Genomic DNA, 18,215 nt, shown 5'->3' on the forward strand with positions numbered 1-18,215 from the left:
ATAAAAAAATTAAACGAAGAGAAAAAAATAAGAAAAACCAATCATAAAATATATTACTCATTATTATTAGTATATTAATATTATTACAGTATAAACATAATTATAATTAGTATTTTGTATTGAAATAAATATATTTATCTTCTGTTTTTCAATCATTTTGTTACAATTATGTTTCAACCACTTGGTAGTCATATTCATAATTAATATTGTCCATTGGATAATGAATTAGATAAGACAAAATTAACTTTATGGCCTGTCAGTATTTTATCTAGTAAAAGTCTTCGAAACCAGCAAAGCATATACTAACCACATATAACCTGTAAATAAGATATATTCATCTAAAAACTTTTCCTCGGTATTTTATATGAATCTAGTTTACAGCACTAATAATAAAAGTGCACAAAAATCAAAAAGAAAAACTAATCAGAATTGTTTGCAGTGTAGTGTTATGGATAAGCCAGATATATATGAGTGTGCAACGCATCTGATGCCCAGCTAATATTTTATTACCTTAATGGACTCAGAGCATTTAAATCTCCACATTTTGTTGCTATTTCGGATATATAATACTTTGTTGGTATAGATGTTGAATATATTTTATTATAAATTATTGATATTTACGTAATTAGCTAGGCATTCATTGCAGTGTAATTACCATTTAAGTACGGCTGCAAGAATATTTTCATTTGAGATGCGTGAGCTGCTCTTCTATTTGAGCTTCAGCTCAAACAGGTCTCTGCAATACGACTCATACACATACACACCCACACACACACACTCACGCAGAGACACCTACTCACACGCGCAGTGACAACAACAACAAGAATAGGAATATAGCAAAAGCAAAGCAGCAAACAATGATTTTCATGGTACGTAAAATTAATTAGGGCACTGAGACAAAAATCCTCAAATTTCAATGAGATGCGCAGCGCTGTCGACGTCGACTGCGACGTCAGCGTCACCGACAACTAGCGGCACAGCAAAAGGATGGGCGGACGGTCTGGCCAAGTGGGTGTGGCTGATGGGGTGGCATGCAATGAAAACAAGGCACACAGGCACAACTAAAAATACCAATGAGCTTTGAAATTTCTTCTATGGGGGTTGGGCAGCTACATAGAAGCCGGGCAACATAATTACTCTGCAGCTCAGTGTGCGTGTATGTGTGTGTGTGTGTGTTTGTATGTGTGCGTGTGCGGCTTGTGCGTAGGCTGCGTCTTACACAGTGCAACACATTTTTGTCTGCCTGACTGCCTCCTGGCAGCGCAGCTGACGCTGACGTTGACGTCGCTTTATATATACACACACAAGCAAAAGCTTTTTACATAGCAGCAGCTAGTGTGCGTGTGTATGTATGTGTGTGTTATCAGCATGACAGCAATGACAGCTACAACAACAACAACAACAAGAGCAACTGCCACAGCAGCTCAAAGCTCAAAGGCACAACCAATTTTTTTTTTCTGTTTTTTTTTTTCTCTCTTGGCTAATACATAATTACAAATACATTTAATCCACAAATGTTTTTTTTTTTTTAATTGTTTTTTTGTTTTGTTGGCGCAAAAGACGAAAGCTGAAAAGCCTGGAAAATGCGAAACGATTGCGCTCAAAATGAGTAAAGCGTAGGGAAAACGGAGAGAGGAAAGTGGTAATGGCGGAGAGGGTGTGTGGAGGGGAGGTTATTGTGGCAGCTTGCAGGCTGACATTTTGCTTTGATTGACATTTGGCAAGATTGCGGAAAATGTTTCAAATGTGAAAGGGAAAAGGTGAAAGAGAAAGTGAAAGAGATAGAGAGAAAGAGAGCGAGAGAGAGACATACTGGCATTTATAGCTTGTGATGGGCAGGTGCTGTCAGTGGCGCGAATTCCTGAATGAACATTTTTAGCGCCGAGCTGAGGCTGCATCCAAATGATGAATGCGCAGCGGGACTCGAAATAAATATGGAACAATTGTGTAGCGAATGCTGGATAGATACATATATAGATATTATTGGAGAGATGAGTAGGTGGATGACACGAGTGGCAGACAGCCTGGCTGTCCTAATGAGCAACATTCTCAGATTGAATGTGACTGCTTCAAGCTTCAAGAGATATCGAGTAGGCCGCTGGGAGACAAGAGACAACGAGTAGGCAGCTGGGAGACACATAAACATCTTTGACCTTTGGATCAAGAGAAACTAAGCTCAAGAGACACTATATATTTAAATAGTCTTACAGAGGTTTCATGGGACATTGGTACTAATAATGTTAAGAATAATGATGGTAAAATCGAAGATATTAATATAAATATTAAAATTAAAATATTCATATTGATAAATGAATAATAGTGATCTAAACGATGGAAAAGATTACAATGAATATGATATTGTCAATGACAATAAAATTGATAATGTAAATAAATTTTACTGTTTTTCGAGTATTTAGTTAATATTTATTATTTTTTATGCATTGCAATGCAATAAATATAATTTTATAAAAATATAAATTAAATGATAAAAATATTGATAATAAAAATAAGAATGACAATGATTTGATCAAGACAAGAAAACAAATGATTAATAATGATAATAATAAATGAAGATAGAGCAACAATAATGAACACGACAAAAACAATGAGACTGATAATAATAATGATATTATTATTAATGTAAATAATAGTGTAGATCACTTTATATTGCATAATGATATACAAAATAAATCGAATCTATAACCATAGAATGGTCATTTAACTATAATATAATCAGTTTCTTATAAGAAAAAAAAAAAAAAAATCACAAGAATATTCCTTGATTAATTTCAGACTTTGTTCCAAATAAACTTGAATCAATTTAGTGTAGAGCCTTCTCATGTCATATCAAAGCTCTCGCAGCTATCAGCTCATGGCCCTTGGTCTATGATAAGAAACCCTATAGCTACGCATGTTGGCTCGAGTTCATTTCTTTAGACTCTCGCAATTACATTGAACTTTTTTGCTGTCACTTCCAAGGCACATTAACGACCAAATTAATTTCGTTTCCTGTTCGGCTATCTACATAGGCATATATATATATATATATATATAAGTGTGTATATATATTTGAAAGCTTTAAGTTGGCAATTAACTATAAAAGGAAAACCAACTCGAACCGCAAGCGACATTTGGCACGCACTTTATGCGCAGAGTGAAGAGTGGAAGGGCGCGGGGCGCAGCGGGGCAAACGCAGAAAACCTCAAAAGCAAAAACTTTTACTTTAAACTAACCGAGGCGGAGGCAGCCTCATTGCTATGCAGCGTGCCCGCTGCGACCCACATAAGTAACCAAAGGGCAAAGCCAAAAAGGAAAAGCAATGAAAATGTTCGCCTGTTGTGCAGTTGCCAAAAAAGAAAAACCTGCTATATACCAAAAGCCAGCTAAATATATGTACATATATATACACATTGTATATACAGCAGCAACAACAGCATTTAACGTCACTCACAATGCCGCGCCTACAACCACCTTGGCCGCCCCACCGCCCCCACAGTCGCCCCACAGTCGACGTCGCTGCTGCACACGCACAAAAAAAGAGAAAATTACAAACGCAGCGGGTCGTTCGGTTCTGCCTGACTCCACCAGAGGTGGGTGGCTCTTGGCTCAATAAAGGACTGCAGCAGCAGCAGAGCTCCCCCTCCCCGCTCCACACACACACACACACACACACACATACACACGCACACAGATGGCATATAGCACACGCATTATATAGGCGCACACGCACTTCTGTTATGTACAGGCCCAAAGAGGCAGCTGCAGCCATCCAAGCGACCACGCCTCCGCCCCTCTGCCCGCCACACACCAACCCATGTCAAAGTCAAGCCACCACCAAAACAAAACACAAAAAACAAAAAGGAAAAGCAAAGAAAAACATGGAAGAAGCAGCAGCAACAGCAGCAGCAGTCAAAGTAAATGAAAATTGTACGCCCTGCATTTTTTTTATGCCGAGGCCCGAAGCCCATTTCGGTTTTCTTGAACGTCCTTGATCCTTGCAACGCACAGAGGCAACAACAATAAAAAGGGCGCCTGCTGGTCGTCTTCCCAAAACACAAAAACACACACCAACACACGCGCACACACACGCACTCACACAGAGAGCGAAGCAGCGCATGTAGAAAGCGTAGCATACTTTTTTGGGCAGTCGCCTGGCTGACGCCTTATCAGTAGTAAAAACAAAACCGGAAGCTCACACACACAGACAGGAAGTCGCGCGCCGGAGCGAGATGGCGTGCAGTGTGCGAGCGAGAGAGAGAGAGACAGCGAGTGTGAGAGCGAGAGGGCGAGAGCGAGCGCGCGTACGACGAACTTTCACAGGGTTTATAGGAAAAGCGAAAGTGAAAAGCTGTGAAGGCAAAGGACAAGGCAAAGAAAGTGAAAGTTGGCCAATACGCAAACGCAAAAAAAAAAGAGAGCTAGAGAACCAGAGCGACACAGAGAGTAAGTGAGAGAGAGAGCGCGCAGAGAGCGAATGCGCCCCAACAGAGCTGAATGGGAGAGCAAGAGAGAGTGAGCGAGCGAGTGAGTGAGTGAGTGAGAGCGCGCGATTGAGTTCTTTTTTGTTGCAGTCGCGCGTCTCAAGAAAACCGAAAAAAGCTTGAATGCCTCCAATTTTAATGGCCGCAATGTCCTTGGCCAAGCAACGTGCCGAAGGATATTTGTTAAACGCACGCACGCCAGCGTCAGCAGCGCCGTCGACCGCGACGCCACTGCCACAGCGAGCAGCGACGCGCGCGCTTCGTTTTTTGAGGCTCGCTTGCATTTACTTTCACTTTCGGCTTCGGCCGCGAACTTGGCAAACAACCCCAAGGACTCAGACCCCAGCGCATACGCACGCACACAAGAGTCATCTATATATATCTACATATATATAGTATATATATATATATATATTTGACAACTGGCATTCCCTCGCCTTCCCCCCTTTGCATGCTTGCATATAATGTACTTTTTGCTGTTGCTGTTGTTGCTATTGTTGCTGTTGTTGTTGCTCTTGGCTGGCAAACTTTTACCCCAAGAGCTTTCTGCACTTTTTTCCTTTTTGTGCTCAAGTTTATTTTTGACAGTGTTTTATGCCCGCCGGCCAGGACACTGCAGCAGCAGTGCCGCTGTAGATGGGGCGGCTGCGCTGGGCTGCGCTGGGCTGGGTGGGGTTCGGTTGGGTTCTGTGGGGGCGAAATGACAAAATAATGTAATTTGGCATTAGATTTATGCGTGCTGCGCCTTCCTTTTGGTGCGTGTCCTGCAACAAGGACTGGCGTTGGCATAAAAACGCAGCGTCGACGTTTCCTTTCGCCTTTCGTCTTTCACACGTTTTTATTTTTTTTTTTCAACTGAAACGACCCCCACACCCTTCCGCAAGCAGACAGCCCACGCACTCTGTGGACCGCCCACTGCGTGCGCCTTATGCTTCTTGTTTTTCTTCTCTTATTTGGTGATGCTTTGTATCCTGTTTTTATTTCATATTTCGCTTCCTTTTACTCGCGGTTGTTTTTGTTGTTATTCTTCTTCTTCTTGTTGCTGTTGTTGTTTTAAGCCGCTTGTGCGAATTTAGGGCAGGTTTCATTCACGCTTTTTTAGCCAGCTTGTTTTTCTTTCTATTCATTTTATATAGTCTATATATATTTGCCCTTTTTTTCTTTCTTGCATTCTTTTTGGTTGTTAAAAAGAAAAACTTTCAGGTTTCTAGCTTGAAATTTATAAAAAATGTCAACAAAGTTTAAAGTGCGAGCTTGAGAGACGAGAGGTAGAAACGAGCTACAGAACTTAGTCTTGGAATTTTCTGTTCTCAAGTTCAGAAATATCATTGGTGTCACTTTCAACATTATATATTAAATATATATATAAAGAATTGTTCCCTAAAGAGTTTTTTTAGTTTTTCTAATCTAGATATTGATGTTTTATTTTTCTTTTATTTTTATTTATTTATTATTTTTTTTTTTTATTTATTTAAGTCTCATGTCTTTCTTAATGAAATGCAAAGCTTTTATGGAATAGAAAAAAATATGTATTTATTCACCTAGATGTACATACTGCTCAATTTGGATTAAATATTTATATTTAACAAGATATTTATTTGAAATATAACAATAAACCAAGAAACCTTTTTTTTTCTCCTTTTGATTCAAAATATATATACTCAATAGGTATAGAAAGCTGTTCATTTATATACATATATGCAATAGGTATAGAGTTCATCTATATACACAAATGCATACCAATACACTACACGTTATTGAGATTGATTGATTAACTATATAAGGGGAAGCATATGATCAGAAGGCAGAGCAAAAATTGGAAATGCTGGCGTTTATAGAGAAACTAGCAATAGATCACAAATCGAGTACGAAGGAACGTTTTAGTCTAATTTTTCTATAATACACACTTTAATAAATAAATTATGAAAGATTAAAATATTCTGTCCTTGAATGCATGTTAGAGATTCATGAATTTATATCAAATTCCACTTTATTTTTTCGTTAATTTATATTCCATTTTATCATTCTTTTAATTATTCATTATATTATTCACATAGCGCACTCAGAGATCGTGCTTAGGAGAGTAAGCATATGGAGAGCGATCACATTGAGAGCGGTTTCACGCGGCTCTAATGATGGTATACAAAGTCTTAATAAGCATTTAACGAAGGCAACAAATATTTTTGATAGTCTTATTCGATTTCCAAATAATACACCAAATAGAAAAGTCGTAGTAGGCTTTAAACCACAAATCGAGCAGATGCGAGACTCAAGCAAAAAGTAGACTCATTGCTATAACAACAATTCAAGAGTTATTAGTTCAACATATTCGTAAGAATTTTATTATTTATAAAAAAAAATATATATATATATTTTTAAATATATATTTATATTTACAGTAATAGAGACGAAGTGAAAATGAATCAGTTAAATAAATCGTGGAGCATTCGGATCCTCGTGATTCTCGCTCTATGCAGCGTCCTGATGCTCTTCATGATGGTCGCTGGCCAGTCGAGCGGCCTCTACTCGCCAACAGATGGCGTTGTGGAGCTGAGCGGTGAAAACTTCGATAGCACCGTGCTACAGGACGATGCCATTTGGGTGGTACAGTTCTATGCATCGTGGTGCAGCTACTGCCACGCCCTAGTGCCCGAATACAAGCAGCTGGCCAAGGCCCTGAAAGGCGTTGTCAAACTGGGCGTGATCAATGGAGAGCGCAACTCGGAGCTGAGCGCAGCGTATGAAGTGCAAGGCTTTCCAATGATCAAAATTTTCGGTGTCGATAAGAAGAATCCCATCAATTTCTTTGGGCCACGCACAGCGATCGCCATTGCCGAATCAGCCATGGCTGAGATCAAGAAGCAGATCAAAGACGTCATCGGCGGCGAAGATCCTGAAGCTCCTCCCGCAAAGGATAGCATTTGCATGGATAGCGATGTGATCGAACTGCAGCCGAACGACTTCAAGGAGCAGGTGCTCAAGTCGCAGGACATTTGGTTGGTGGAGTTCTATACGCCCTGGTGTCCGCACTGCAAGAGCCTGGCCCCCGAGTGGATCAAGGTGGCCAAGGAGCTGAAGGGCAAATTCAAAGTGGGCGCGGTCGATGCCAGCGCCCACAGCGAACTGGCAGCCGAGTACAAGGTGCAGGGCTATCCCACAATTTTCTATATACCCGCTCAAACGGAGCATGCGGCCGACGCCATCGAGTACAAGGGAAGCAAGCGCACAGCGGACGGAATCATAGACTGGGTCAACACTCAGGATTTGGGTCTGGTGCCGGCCTTTAAGATTGTGGAGATCACCAGCGAGGATGCCCTGTTCAATGCGTGCGTCAACGAGGACTGGTGCTTGCTCGCCTTCCTGCCCACGCTGAAGGATTGCAACGCCAAGTGCAGGAATCATATGCTGAACGTGCTGCGCGGCGTCGGCCACAACTACAAGAAGCAGCGCTGGGGCTGGGTCTGGAGCGAGGCCACCGTTCAGATGCCCCTCGAGAAGGGGCTGGGCATCAACTACAAGTATCCCAGTCTGGCTGTTGTCAACTGCATGAAAATGAAGATGGCCCTGTTCAGGGGCCCAATGACCACGGCCGCCGTCGACGAGTTTCTGGCCAACATTGCCAAGGAGCGTGGCAAGTTAACCTCCGTCAACTGTGACGATCTGCCGCGCATCGCGAACATCGCGCCCTGGGACGGCAAGGATGACAAGAAGGATTCGCCCGCCGGCGCCCATCCCATTCCGGATGAACTATAGAGAGCTCCAGAGCTCCATTCACACTTATCATAATCACTCTCGACCCACATCATATTCCCGACCGATCGATCCTTTACATTCTTGACATTATCTTTTTGTACCAATTTTCCAACATTCTAACATACTTTTAATTGGAATTCACTTCAAAATCAGAATTTGAATTGTGTAATTATTATATTTATACTTAAATTATTCTAAATTATGAAGTAAATTCAGAAAAAAGAACAAAAAAAAAAGTTTTTAATTTAGAGTTCAATTTTGATTAAAATATAAATCGATTGCAATAAAATTGGAAATATTGGTGAAGTAGAATCCGGCTATAACGGCTCCGCTTATAAAGACACCCACATTCTACGAAATTAGCAATATGAAAATATCAGTTGCTCAAGAGGTTCAGGGGATCTCCTGGTACTAACACTATTACTGATTATTCTTTGATTTTCTTTTTACTATCCATTTGAACTTTAGTTTATGGACTTTCAGTTCAGGCTCATTAAAGCCAAGCTTATCAAATATGTGGGCAGCTGTTGCTTGGAAGCCATTGAGCAGATCCCAATGCCCAATGCCCAATGCTTATTGACCAATTGACCAATTGGCAATTGAGCAATTGTCATGGTCACCTAATCTTGGCTGGACAAAATATGGCCAACAGCAGCTGCTTAGCCTTAGCCGAAGCATGTGCCAGCATACACACACACACGTATATATTATATATATATATATTATATTATATTATATTATATAGAGCCTAGCCTGTGGCATAATAACTTTAAATGCAAACCGTCAGTGAGGCGCACAAAAATGACTGCCAGCTGTGCTACATTTGGCAGCGGCTTCTGGGATTGGGACTGGGACTGGGACTGGGTCTGGAAGTGGGACAGCGCGCAACTTAAAGGCTGCACATGCCACAAGCCACGAGCCAGCCTCACCAGCCATGGAACGCCCCTGCCCGGCCACAGCTTAACCCCCTTTAGCCCAGGCCACGGCACGGAGCGTTGCACAGAACGAGCTGCTTATTCATTTAATTTTCAGAGAAGCCGAAGCCCAAGGAGTAAATGGGTTTTGCATGGCGCAAGGTAGGCCGAGGGGTTGCAGTGGGGCTTAAGGTGGCTCTGCCCGACTGTCAGTGGCTCAGTTAGTCCGTCCGTCAGTTGCTCAGTTCATCCGTCCGTCCGTCCGTCCGTCTGTCCGTCTGTCAGTCAGTCAATCAGGCAGTTGGCTCAGCTACGAAACTTTTGGCTGCCACGCACAATTTTCCACTTTCAACTTTCGTCAAAGGGGGGGGCGACGGCGGCGGATGGGCGGGGACGACTGTTTGTTGTTGTTGCTGCTGCTGCTGCTGCAGGGTGGTTGTGCGTATTGAGCTTTATGCTTGGCTGATGTTGCGATAAGCGGCTCGAGCAGGCAATGTTGCTGTCGTCGTTGTTGTTGTTGCTGTTGTTGTTGTTGCCACAGCCGCAGCCGCAATGCTGCACACACACCACTCACACTTACTCTTACTCAAATACTCACACACACACATAGCAAAAGCAGCCCCTGGCGCTTAGTTTGTGTGTGGGCGAGCAGTTGAAAAATAGGAGGCAAAAGCAGTTGCTCATGCTTGTTGTTGTTGCTATTGTTGTTGTTGTAGTTGGCGCCCAATGTAAAAGTTGCTGAAAAGTGTAACGCAGTTAATGCCAGCAGCAGGGGGGCAGTGGGCGGCGGCCGGTGTTTGGTGGGCGCTGAGTAGAGGGGGCGCTAGTGTCGGGTAAAGTAAAGTTGGGGAAGTTGGTTTTTGCTTCTGCTGCTGGTTCTGGTTGCTATTGCCGCCGACGCTGCTGCTCTTGCCGCTGCTGCTGCTGTTGCTGCTGCGTCGCCTACGCGGCATAGTTTTAACTGTGTTGCTGCTATACACTAACCAAAAGTGATTTACTAGACTATCAGAGGAAAGTGAAGTCTAGGGACTGGTCCAGCTGGTCTGAGCTGAGCTAATAATTCAAAGCAGGTTTAGCTGAGCTACAATGTTAGCGTTATTATAAAAATAATAATATAATAATACTATTAATATACATATATATAAATATATTTATATATCATATCGTCTTCGATCCTCTTGACTGCAATGCGTTTTTCCATACGAAATTATATACGCGATTTCATATATAGGAAAATAGAAGTTGAAATTTTACATTCGGTTTAAGCTTCTTAGCTGGGATATTAATCGTAGTAGATAAACCAATTTTTATATAAATTTGCTGTATTAAAAAAAAAAAAAAACTGTGTTTGAACGAGAACTGTAAAGCGTTTTTTTTTTTAATAATTATTGTATAAATAACTAATAACTATTTGTTAGTTTCAGCTGCAAAAAATCTTATATTTAAAAGTTGTAAATTAATTTCATTAATTTGATTAATTGTAAATTTAATAATTAAAAATTAGTTCGTTTTAGCTAAAAGATACATAAGATTAATTTTCACATTCATTTTTTAAATGTAGATACATATAATTAATTTTCACATTAATTTTTTAAATGTAGATGTATTTAAAAGAAATTGTTTTTTAATATTGCATTAAATAAAATTTTTGGTAATGCTGGAGGAACCAAAATTTAAATTAAATTTAAATGTTGCTTGCCCGAAATTTTTTTAGCCTTTTAATAAACAAAAAAAGTTAGCGTATTTCAGTTTCGTTGTAGTTGCAACAAAATTTTCCTTTTGCATTTGTTGTTTTGCCCAAAAATTCACGCACTTTTTGTGCGGCTCTCTATGTGAATGTGATAGAGTCTATATAAGAGTGGCTGTATGTGTGTGTGTGTAAGTGTTGTGGCAAGTACATAGAGGCGCCTTTATGTGCGCAGATTGCCCTGCTGGCCAAAATGCTGGCTCTATGGAGGAAGCGGGCGCATTTCGGCATTCGCTTTTCACTTTCGCCAGCGCCACCTAGTGACGGCTGGGCGCGGAGCGGGTGAAGAGGGGACATTCAATGGGAGGAGTTGGAAAACTTTCGACATCAAAAAGAACTACTTTCGATAATCACAGGGCTGGCGCCAAAGGAATTACATTTGCCGGCTGTGCGTAGCTGTTTTTTTTTTTTTTTTTTACAGCTTTATTTTTGTTTTTTAGGCTTCTGGCTTTAAAGTTTTTGGCGAATAATTCAGCCGTTGCCTATTTTTATGCGAATTTTATATATATACATTTTTCCGCTCATTTTTATGCATTTTTTATGGACTTTATGTTTTATTGTTTTGCGGCGATGAGCTCAGCGCAATTTGCAAATATTTTCTTTTATAGTTATTCATAGTTATTCTTTATATTTCTCAGCAGCTATTATTAATTAAGTTGAAGGGAATTTTCTCTGTCAGTTTCGCTGCTTAAACTTTTCATTTTTTGCAGCCTGAAGAATTTTCAGCAAATGACATCATGAGGCTGTGAACGGCGAAAATGCAACAGAAAAACTTTGGTGGTGGATTTTTTGGGGGTGCACAAACCGGTTTTCCCAATGAAAACCCTTTTCCCATTTGATGAAAGCTAAATTGTTGCAGTTAAGTAATTTCAGCGTGAATAAGTTCTTAATAAAAGGGTTGCTCACCTTGATGAGCAGCCACTCAGTGGGTGGGGAGCAGGGAAGCTGACTATTATTAGCTCGGAAAATCGACATGCATTTTCATTAGAGAAAATATAGCGAGAAAACGGGCTTCTGGTAGCCCAATTTCTTAGAAAAATAGTATTTATATAATTAATATGTAATATTAACTATTAATATAAAGCAATAAATATATTTATTGATAAGAAATTATAATTATTTTAAATATATAATAATAATAATAATGTAAGAACTCTTCAAATACAATTTTGCAAAATCTCAAAATTTGTTCTTAAACCAATTTCGAATTTCGCGCCCATTTCAATTCTTCCCCTCAAATTGCTCAAGCAACCAACATCAAGTGAGTCAAATTTTGCGCGCAGCCAACATTGCTTGCCCACGTAACAACTATCACGTAACGCAACATGCGTAACTCAACTCATATTTGCGTTAACGTTGGCAGTTTAATTTCAGCTATTTTCAGTATATAAAATATATATAAAAATACATATTTCACATAGAATAATTATATATGTTGTAATATATATATTGCATATTCGATTTGTCATGTTAAAATAGAAAAATGTAGGTATGTTATATTATGAAATCCGAATGGGTCATAAAATAATTGACATTCTTACATTTACAGGCTACGGTCACACTGGTTTTTCACAGCAACAGCAAAGCAAGCGGACGACGTTGGTCTCGTCAACGAGATTTTCGATACAAAAACAAATAGAGAAATAACAAATTTAAAAAACCCATTCACAAGATGATGAAAGCCGTGTCCTGTGCCTATGTGCGCGCCACCGCACAGGCGCTGTCTAACAGCCTGCGGGCCACCGGAGCAGCCGTTGGTAAGCAACAACGAGTGAAGTGGGAAATCGAGAGGCAGAGGCAGAGTTATATAATGTGAAATTGGCTAAAAGTGCGAAAGTGTGTGCAGTTCATAATAATAATAGCTGAGCAATAAATGATTTTCGCAATGTTTGTTATGCCTAATTGGCACAGCCTGCCAATTTCCTTACGTAATTTCAACATAACCTTCTCAGCGAACAGCTGATTGGGCGTACAAGAGTGTAAAAGGAATAGAAAATAAGCCTCCAATATTACTTATGCTGAATACCGCTCTAATCGAATTTCCCTTGCAGCCACACGCCAGGCTCACACCGACCTGCAGGTGCCTGACTTTTCGGCCTATCGTCGTGACTCTGTGAAGGATTCGCGTCGCCGCAACGAGAGCGCCGAGGAGCGCAAAGCCTTCTCCTATCTGCTGGTGGGCGCCGGCGCCGTTGGCGGTGTCTATGCGGCCAAGGGCATGGTGAATGCTTTCGTTGGCTCGATGAGCGCCTCGGCTGATGTCTTGGCCATGGCCAAGATCGAGATTAAGTTGGCTGACATAGCAGAGGGCAAGTCGGTGACGTTCAAGTGGCGCGGCAAGCCACTATTCATCCGCCATCGTACCCCAGCCGAGATCGAGACAGAGCGGAGCGTGCCCACCTCCCAGCTGCGTGATCCCGAGACAGACGATGTAACTATATAATATTATATTTTATCGTAACTTTATATCTATATATATTTGCATTTGCTTGCAGCAACGCGTGGTCAAGCCCGAGTGGCTAGTCGTCATTGGCGTCTGCACACATCTGGGCTGTGTGCCAATTGCGAATGCCGGAGATTTCGGTGGCTATTATTGCCCCTGCCACGGTTCCCATTATGATGCATCGGGTCGCATCCGCAAGGGCCCGGCGCCATTGAACCTGGAGGTGCCCACCCACGAGTTCCCCGATGAGACTACCCTGGTCGTTGGTTAAAGATCCTTCGAAGCGAAAGTTGTTAACGTTTAAGCAAAAGCCCCCGCGACAGCAAAAGTAGAGGAATGGATGGAATGTAAATTAATAAAAAAAAAAACACCACAAAAATACCAGAACGGTTATAAACTAAAAAATACCAAAAAAGAACAGTTATATTTGGGTTGGCAAATGTAACAAAGATTTGAAGACGCAATTTTTCAATGGAGCATTGTTTATAGCAAACAGTAATTTAATTTGGATATGATGATTGCTATAACTATTGGATGGACAAGACTTTGTTGTAGTTTATGTTGCGTATTAAAGTCAAATGTTCTATAGAAACTTACAAACTATACCTGCATTTGGGAAGAAGTACACAAATTATCAAAAATAGCTAGCTGTTTCTTGGACAATGTATATTAATGTGTGCACTTGATAGGGAATCCCTCGCGAAGGGTAAGCAAAGAGTAAGGCAAATTAGTGATTAACTGTAAGACTGACCTGCACGACACCCGATTTCCAATGCATTTACATATAACACTAATGCAGCAATAATAACACATATACTACAATATAATAGCATTTCACTCTTTACACTTTAACTCACAACTTACCAAAACACAAACAAAAAAAGGAAAAAAAAAAAAATTCGCACAATGCAGACGATTTTTGGATTCCACATTCCACAATTCACAAAGAACTGCCACCGCGTTTAGCTTATTTTTGCTTATTTAACAGCTAACAAACTGATGTGTAAATAAAACAATTCACAACGGACACTATTGACAGCTAATACTTCACAGAATATAACACAAAACTAGTTAATCTTTATATATTAGCGAAAAAAAAAGCTTGCAGCAAGTGCAGTCGTTATTTGAAGCGCGTGCCACAATTTGACGAGCGTTGCCACACTGCCAAACTTACTTCAACTATCTATCGCATAAACTATCGTTGCATCGTGTTAGTCTAAAGCGTTGCCAGTAATTTACTTTGATTTGATTTGGTGTTTCGCAATTGTAGTTAACAAGTTTATTTATTAGTCTCTATACATAATTTGCTACGCCGTTAGCTATATACAAAGGATTAGTGCAAATAGAAACCATGGCAAGCGGAGAGCTACATTAACAAATTAGATGGAGATGATAGATCCCTTCAGTTTGTAAGCTTTGAGAAAACCTCTATGTATAGCTGATAAATCATCTGCCATATCCTTCAAAACCTTCAGCTTTTCACGCTGAACTGCTAGCCGGGCTTCCTCTATTTCCAGGCTTCTGGACGATCTGCTTAATTTATAATTCACAAGTGATGGTTGAGAGTTTCTGCCTGAAGAGGATAAATCACTTTTGCTGGAGGCTGTTGACTCAGGACTGTTTGAGGTCCCACTTTCGTTGGGCTCTATAGCAGGTGGACTCAAGAGGTTCTCGTGCGGATCGAATGAATCCATGCTATCCGAATCTTCCCAAGGCGAAAAGTCTGCAAATATTTTTTTTATTAGAAATATCTAAAAATTATATCGATATATATAAATTACTATACCAAAATTGTCAGCCATGCACAGTCTTAAGTTAACCAGTTTGGACTCCTTTAAGATTTCCTTCAAATGACTAAAATATTTCCATTTAGAAGGTTCACCCGTTTTCCGGCATTTTAGCATTTCTATTCTGTAAGAAAGCTAAATATAGTTAATTGTGTTCTCAATAGTCTTCACAGCTACATTACCTGTATTTCCTGGTCATATTATCTATTTTAGCTTTGATTTCGATATGACTTAGTCCATATTTCCACATTTTATCCGCCATTTCTCTATGAATGTCCGTTTTGACTCGCTGACCACGCAAATCGTCTATATTTTCCTGCCACAGCTTCAAAAACTGGCTCGTCGACGCCGCATCCCATGCAAATCGTGATCCATTTGTGCGATTTGCTATAAATTAGTTAAAATATGTTAGAATTATGATAAAATTTCAAATTTTTTGCGTTTTCTGTTTATTTACGTTTTCTGTTTTCCATCCTCCGCATGATGTGCCGAAAATGCGATAGACAAAAAATCGATAAGATGCTTTTTGTTTTTAAAGCTGTTCGGTCTCATCGATGACTCTGGCAGCGCTGGCTAAGAAACGATGAAATTGTTATAAGTAAATGCGCAATAGTGGGGAGAATATAGTAGAGAAAGTATTTCAACTTTAAAATGGCATGAAATAACTATCAATGAGCGAGTTAATTATAGATTTTTATGCATTGAAGAAAATTTGCCTAGCGAAGACCACTGACCAGAGAACACATAGACTCAGGGATGCCAACCCTCCGTCTTTTGACGTAGATCTCCGTATTTTAAAGGAGATCTACGTGCCTACGTGTGATGAGATTAAAACTACGTACTTTTAAAAAATATTGCAAAATACACTAAAAGCTAAATTTTTTGGGTAATATCAATATATTATGAATTAAATAAAAAGGATAATATGGTTTATATTGGGTTAGCCGCACTAAACTTCATTTTCGATATGTTTACGAATGCCGTTTTCAATGGGTTAGCAGCGCTAAATTGAAAAAGATTGGCATCGCTTACTTTAGAATTTGGGCTTTAGAATTTGGGCTAAAAATTGGAGAGAAAAAATTCAAGTGAATGAATTCACAAAAAATGGAAATTTTGACAAGTGACACCGACGAAGAAGCAAACGTAACTCCAACCAAGAGTAATCCGTACTGCCAGACGACTTTTGGCGTTATGTTTCAAACGTAAAAAAGGGAAGTTCAACCCACATGTTTCCCATCTTGACGGAGTTAACGCAAAATATGCTTATTTTGCCACATAGAAGTGCTAATGCTGAGCGTTTATTTTCAGCAATTAATGTAATTAAGACAAATAACAGAAACAAATTCGACACGGAGACTTTAAAAGGCTTGCTTCACACCAAAAGTGGATTAAAAGAAAACTTAGAGACTTCTGACAAACACCTGAAATATTTAAATCGAAACATGTATACATTTTTGTAAAACATGTACATACATAAATGAATATGTATAATTTGAATAATGTAATTTGCTTTCTAAAACGACAAATGAAATTAATAACGACGAAGTACAATACAGTTAATTTACAAATTTAATGGTTTATTCATTTTTTTTTATTGCTTAAAAAAAGTACGTAGATCTACGTATTTCAGCAACATTGCGCTACGAAAAAACACGTAGATTTTGTAGCCTGGCTACGTAATTTTCAAAGTTTGACTTGGCATCCCTGCATAGACTAGACATGTAGAGCAACGTTTTTCCACGCCGCAAAATCTGTGTGGCAGGTCCCAGCCAACTTCGTATTCGCTCGGCTTGGTATTGGCTGGCTCGGGTAATGAAAGATAGCACGACGAAATCAGTGCGCTCTAAGTAGTGCTGGGAAAAGATCGATCTTTACGTAGATCGATATTTCGATATTATGTATGGGTCTCAGATCGATGTATCGATATTTTCATAAACATAACTCCCAAAATTAAAAAAAAAGTTTTCATATAAAAAACAAAAGATGAATTTCTTATTAAAATTAAAAAACGTTTCATATAAACTAAACTAAACTATGTAACAAAGATTATATTATTTAATAAGATCATTTACTTCGTCCAATCATTTTTGTTTATAAAGAGCAGCATATCTACTTGCTGCGGCTTGAGACAACTCCTTTTCTCATTTACTATGTGTCCAGCTTACGTGGTATCTCCTCCTCTCCATTTTCCTTATCCGCGTCGCAATCTACAAACAAATGCGTGTTTGTTACATTATTTTAAAACGCAAAAGCTGCAGACCACGTGTGTGGCTGACATAAGCAGTAAAATAATATTTACCTTCGCCATTGTCCTTGCTCTTTAAAAACTTATCCATTTCTCTACAACACTACCAACACCAAAATCCTAAATGAAAAGTGGGTTACGTTAGTATTTGAATTATATTGTTAAAATAATTTGCAAATTACCTGACAGTCTTATCCCACGCTTTTAATTCAAGTGATGGGGAATTAATGGTATAGTGATGGCGATATATCAAGTATCGAAGTTTTCTACATCGATATTTTCGATGGATATGAAACATCGATATATCGTTTGCTAGATCGATCTTTTTCCCAGCACTAGCTCTAAGCACGCAAACGAAATGGTCATGCATGCACTTTGCGTTTTTTGTCTTACTCTCCCTCTCTCTCTCTAACTCTCTCTCTCTCTCTCTGTGGGCTCTCAAATCATGAAGCTCAGCAGCGCACAAAAATTGAAATTTCTTCACGACGGTCCCAGCTCTTTCCTTTTGAGTAAAGAGTATACCGAAATCTTAAAATCGTTTGCGACATTTATGCAAACAAATTGTTAGCGTTTCGATATATATTTATGGGAAGGGTATGAATGCGTTGAGGCGCATAAAGAATATGATCTCGCGACGGGCATGCACACACACACTTGTAGTCCCTTGCCACATGTATGAGCATTTGTGACCTGCGTGCGTTACTCTTGCTGCTTGTAGCAATTTTAAAGCCCAGCATTTGCATTTGGTCGGTCTTACGGACTGTCATAACCACTTTACACAGATGTACTATGTATGAACATACATATGTATGTACATAAGTACATTTATGTATTATTATTGCTAA

The 18,215-nt window shown here is 39.7% G+C and overlaps 2 protein-coding genes, 1 long non-coding RNA gene and 1 pseudogene across 5 annotated transcripts; 2 read left to right on the forward strand and 2 right to left on the reverse strand.

The window, feature by feature from the left end:
• The first annotated feature begins 6,656 nt into the window (after positions 1-6,656).
• Positions 6,657-8,470, forward strand: LOC108612124 (protein disulfide-isomerase A6 homolog pseudogene; annotated as a pseudogene). Its single transcript, XR_016269204.1, has 2 exons — positions 6,657-6,812; positions 6,881-8,470. The product of XR_016269204.1 is annotated as a protein disulfide-isomerase A6 homolog pseudogene (transcript).
• Positions 8,471-12,444: 3,974 nt separating this feature from the next.
• RFeSP (Rieske iron-sulfur protein) lies at positions 12,445-13,938 on the forward strand. Its single transcript, XM_018004813.2, has 3 exons — positions 12,445-12,652; positions 12,947-13,326; positions 13,391-13,938. The coding sequence occupies exons 1-3, from the start codon at positions 12,568-12,570 to the stop codon at positions 13,607-13,609; spliced, it is 684 nt and encodes a 227-aa protein (XP_017860302.1). The 5' UTR covers positions 12,445-12,567; the 3' UTR covers positions 13,610-13,938.
• Positions 13,939-14,602: 664 nt separating this feature from the next.
• Positions 14,603-16,486, reverse strand: LOC108609847 (uncharacterized). 2 transcript variants are annotated; one of them, XM_089463923.1, is made up of 5 exons: positions 16,158-16,486; positions 15,583-15,698; positions 15,308-15,512; positions 15,125-15,249; positions 14,603-15,061 (listed from the first exon to the last, which is right to left on the reverse strand). In XM_089463923.1, the coding sequence occupies exons 2-5, from the start codon at positions 15,605-15,607 to the stop codon at positions 14,718-14,720; spliced, it is 699 nt and encodes a 232-aa protein (XP_089320049.1). In that variant the 5' UTR covers positions 15,608-15,698; positions 16,158-16,486; the 3' UTR covers positions 14,603-14,717. The 2 variants fall into 2 exon arrangements, with proteins under 2 accessions (XP_089320049.1, XP_089320048.1); XM_089463922.1 differs by lacking the exon at positions 16,158-16,486 and adding an exon at positions 15,860-15,892.
• Positions 16,487-17,087: 601 nt separating this feature from the next.
• On the reverse strand, positions 17,088-17,707 carry LOC149269593 (uncharacterized). The gene is made up of 3 exons (XR_016269024.1): positions 17,553-17,707; positions 17,425-17,490; positions 17,088-17,332 (listed from the first exon to the last, which is right to left on the reverse strand). It is a non-coding gene; the product is annotated as an uncharacterized LOC149269593 (long non-coding RNA).
• Between the last annotated feature and the right edge of the window lie 508 nt (positions 17,708-18,215).

This window comes from Drosophila arizonae, chromosome 3, assembly GCF_054131065.1.
Source record: "Drosophila arizonae isolate 15081-1271.41 chromosome 3, UAZ_ARI_1.0, whole genome shotgun sequence".
NCBI lineage: Eukaryota > Metazoa > Arthropoda > Insecta > Diptera > Drosophilidae > Drosophila > Drosophila arizonae.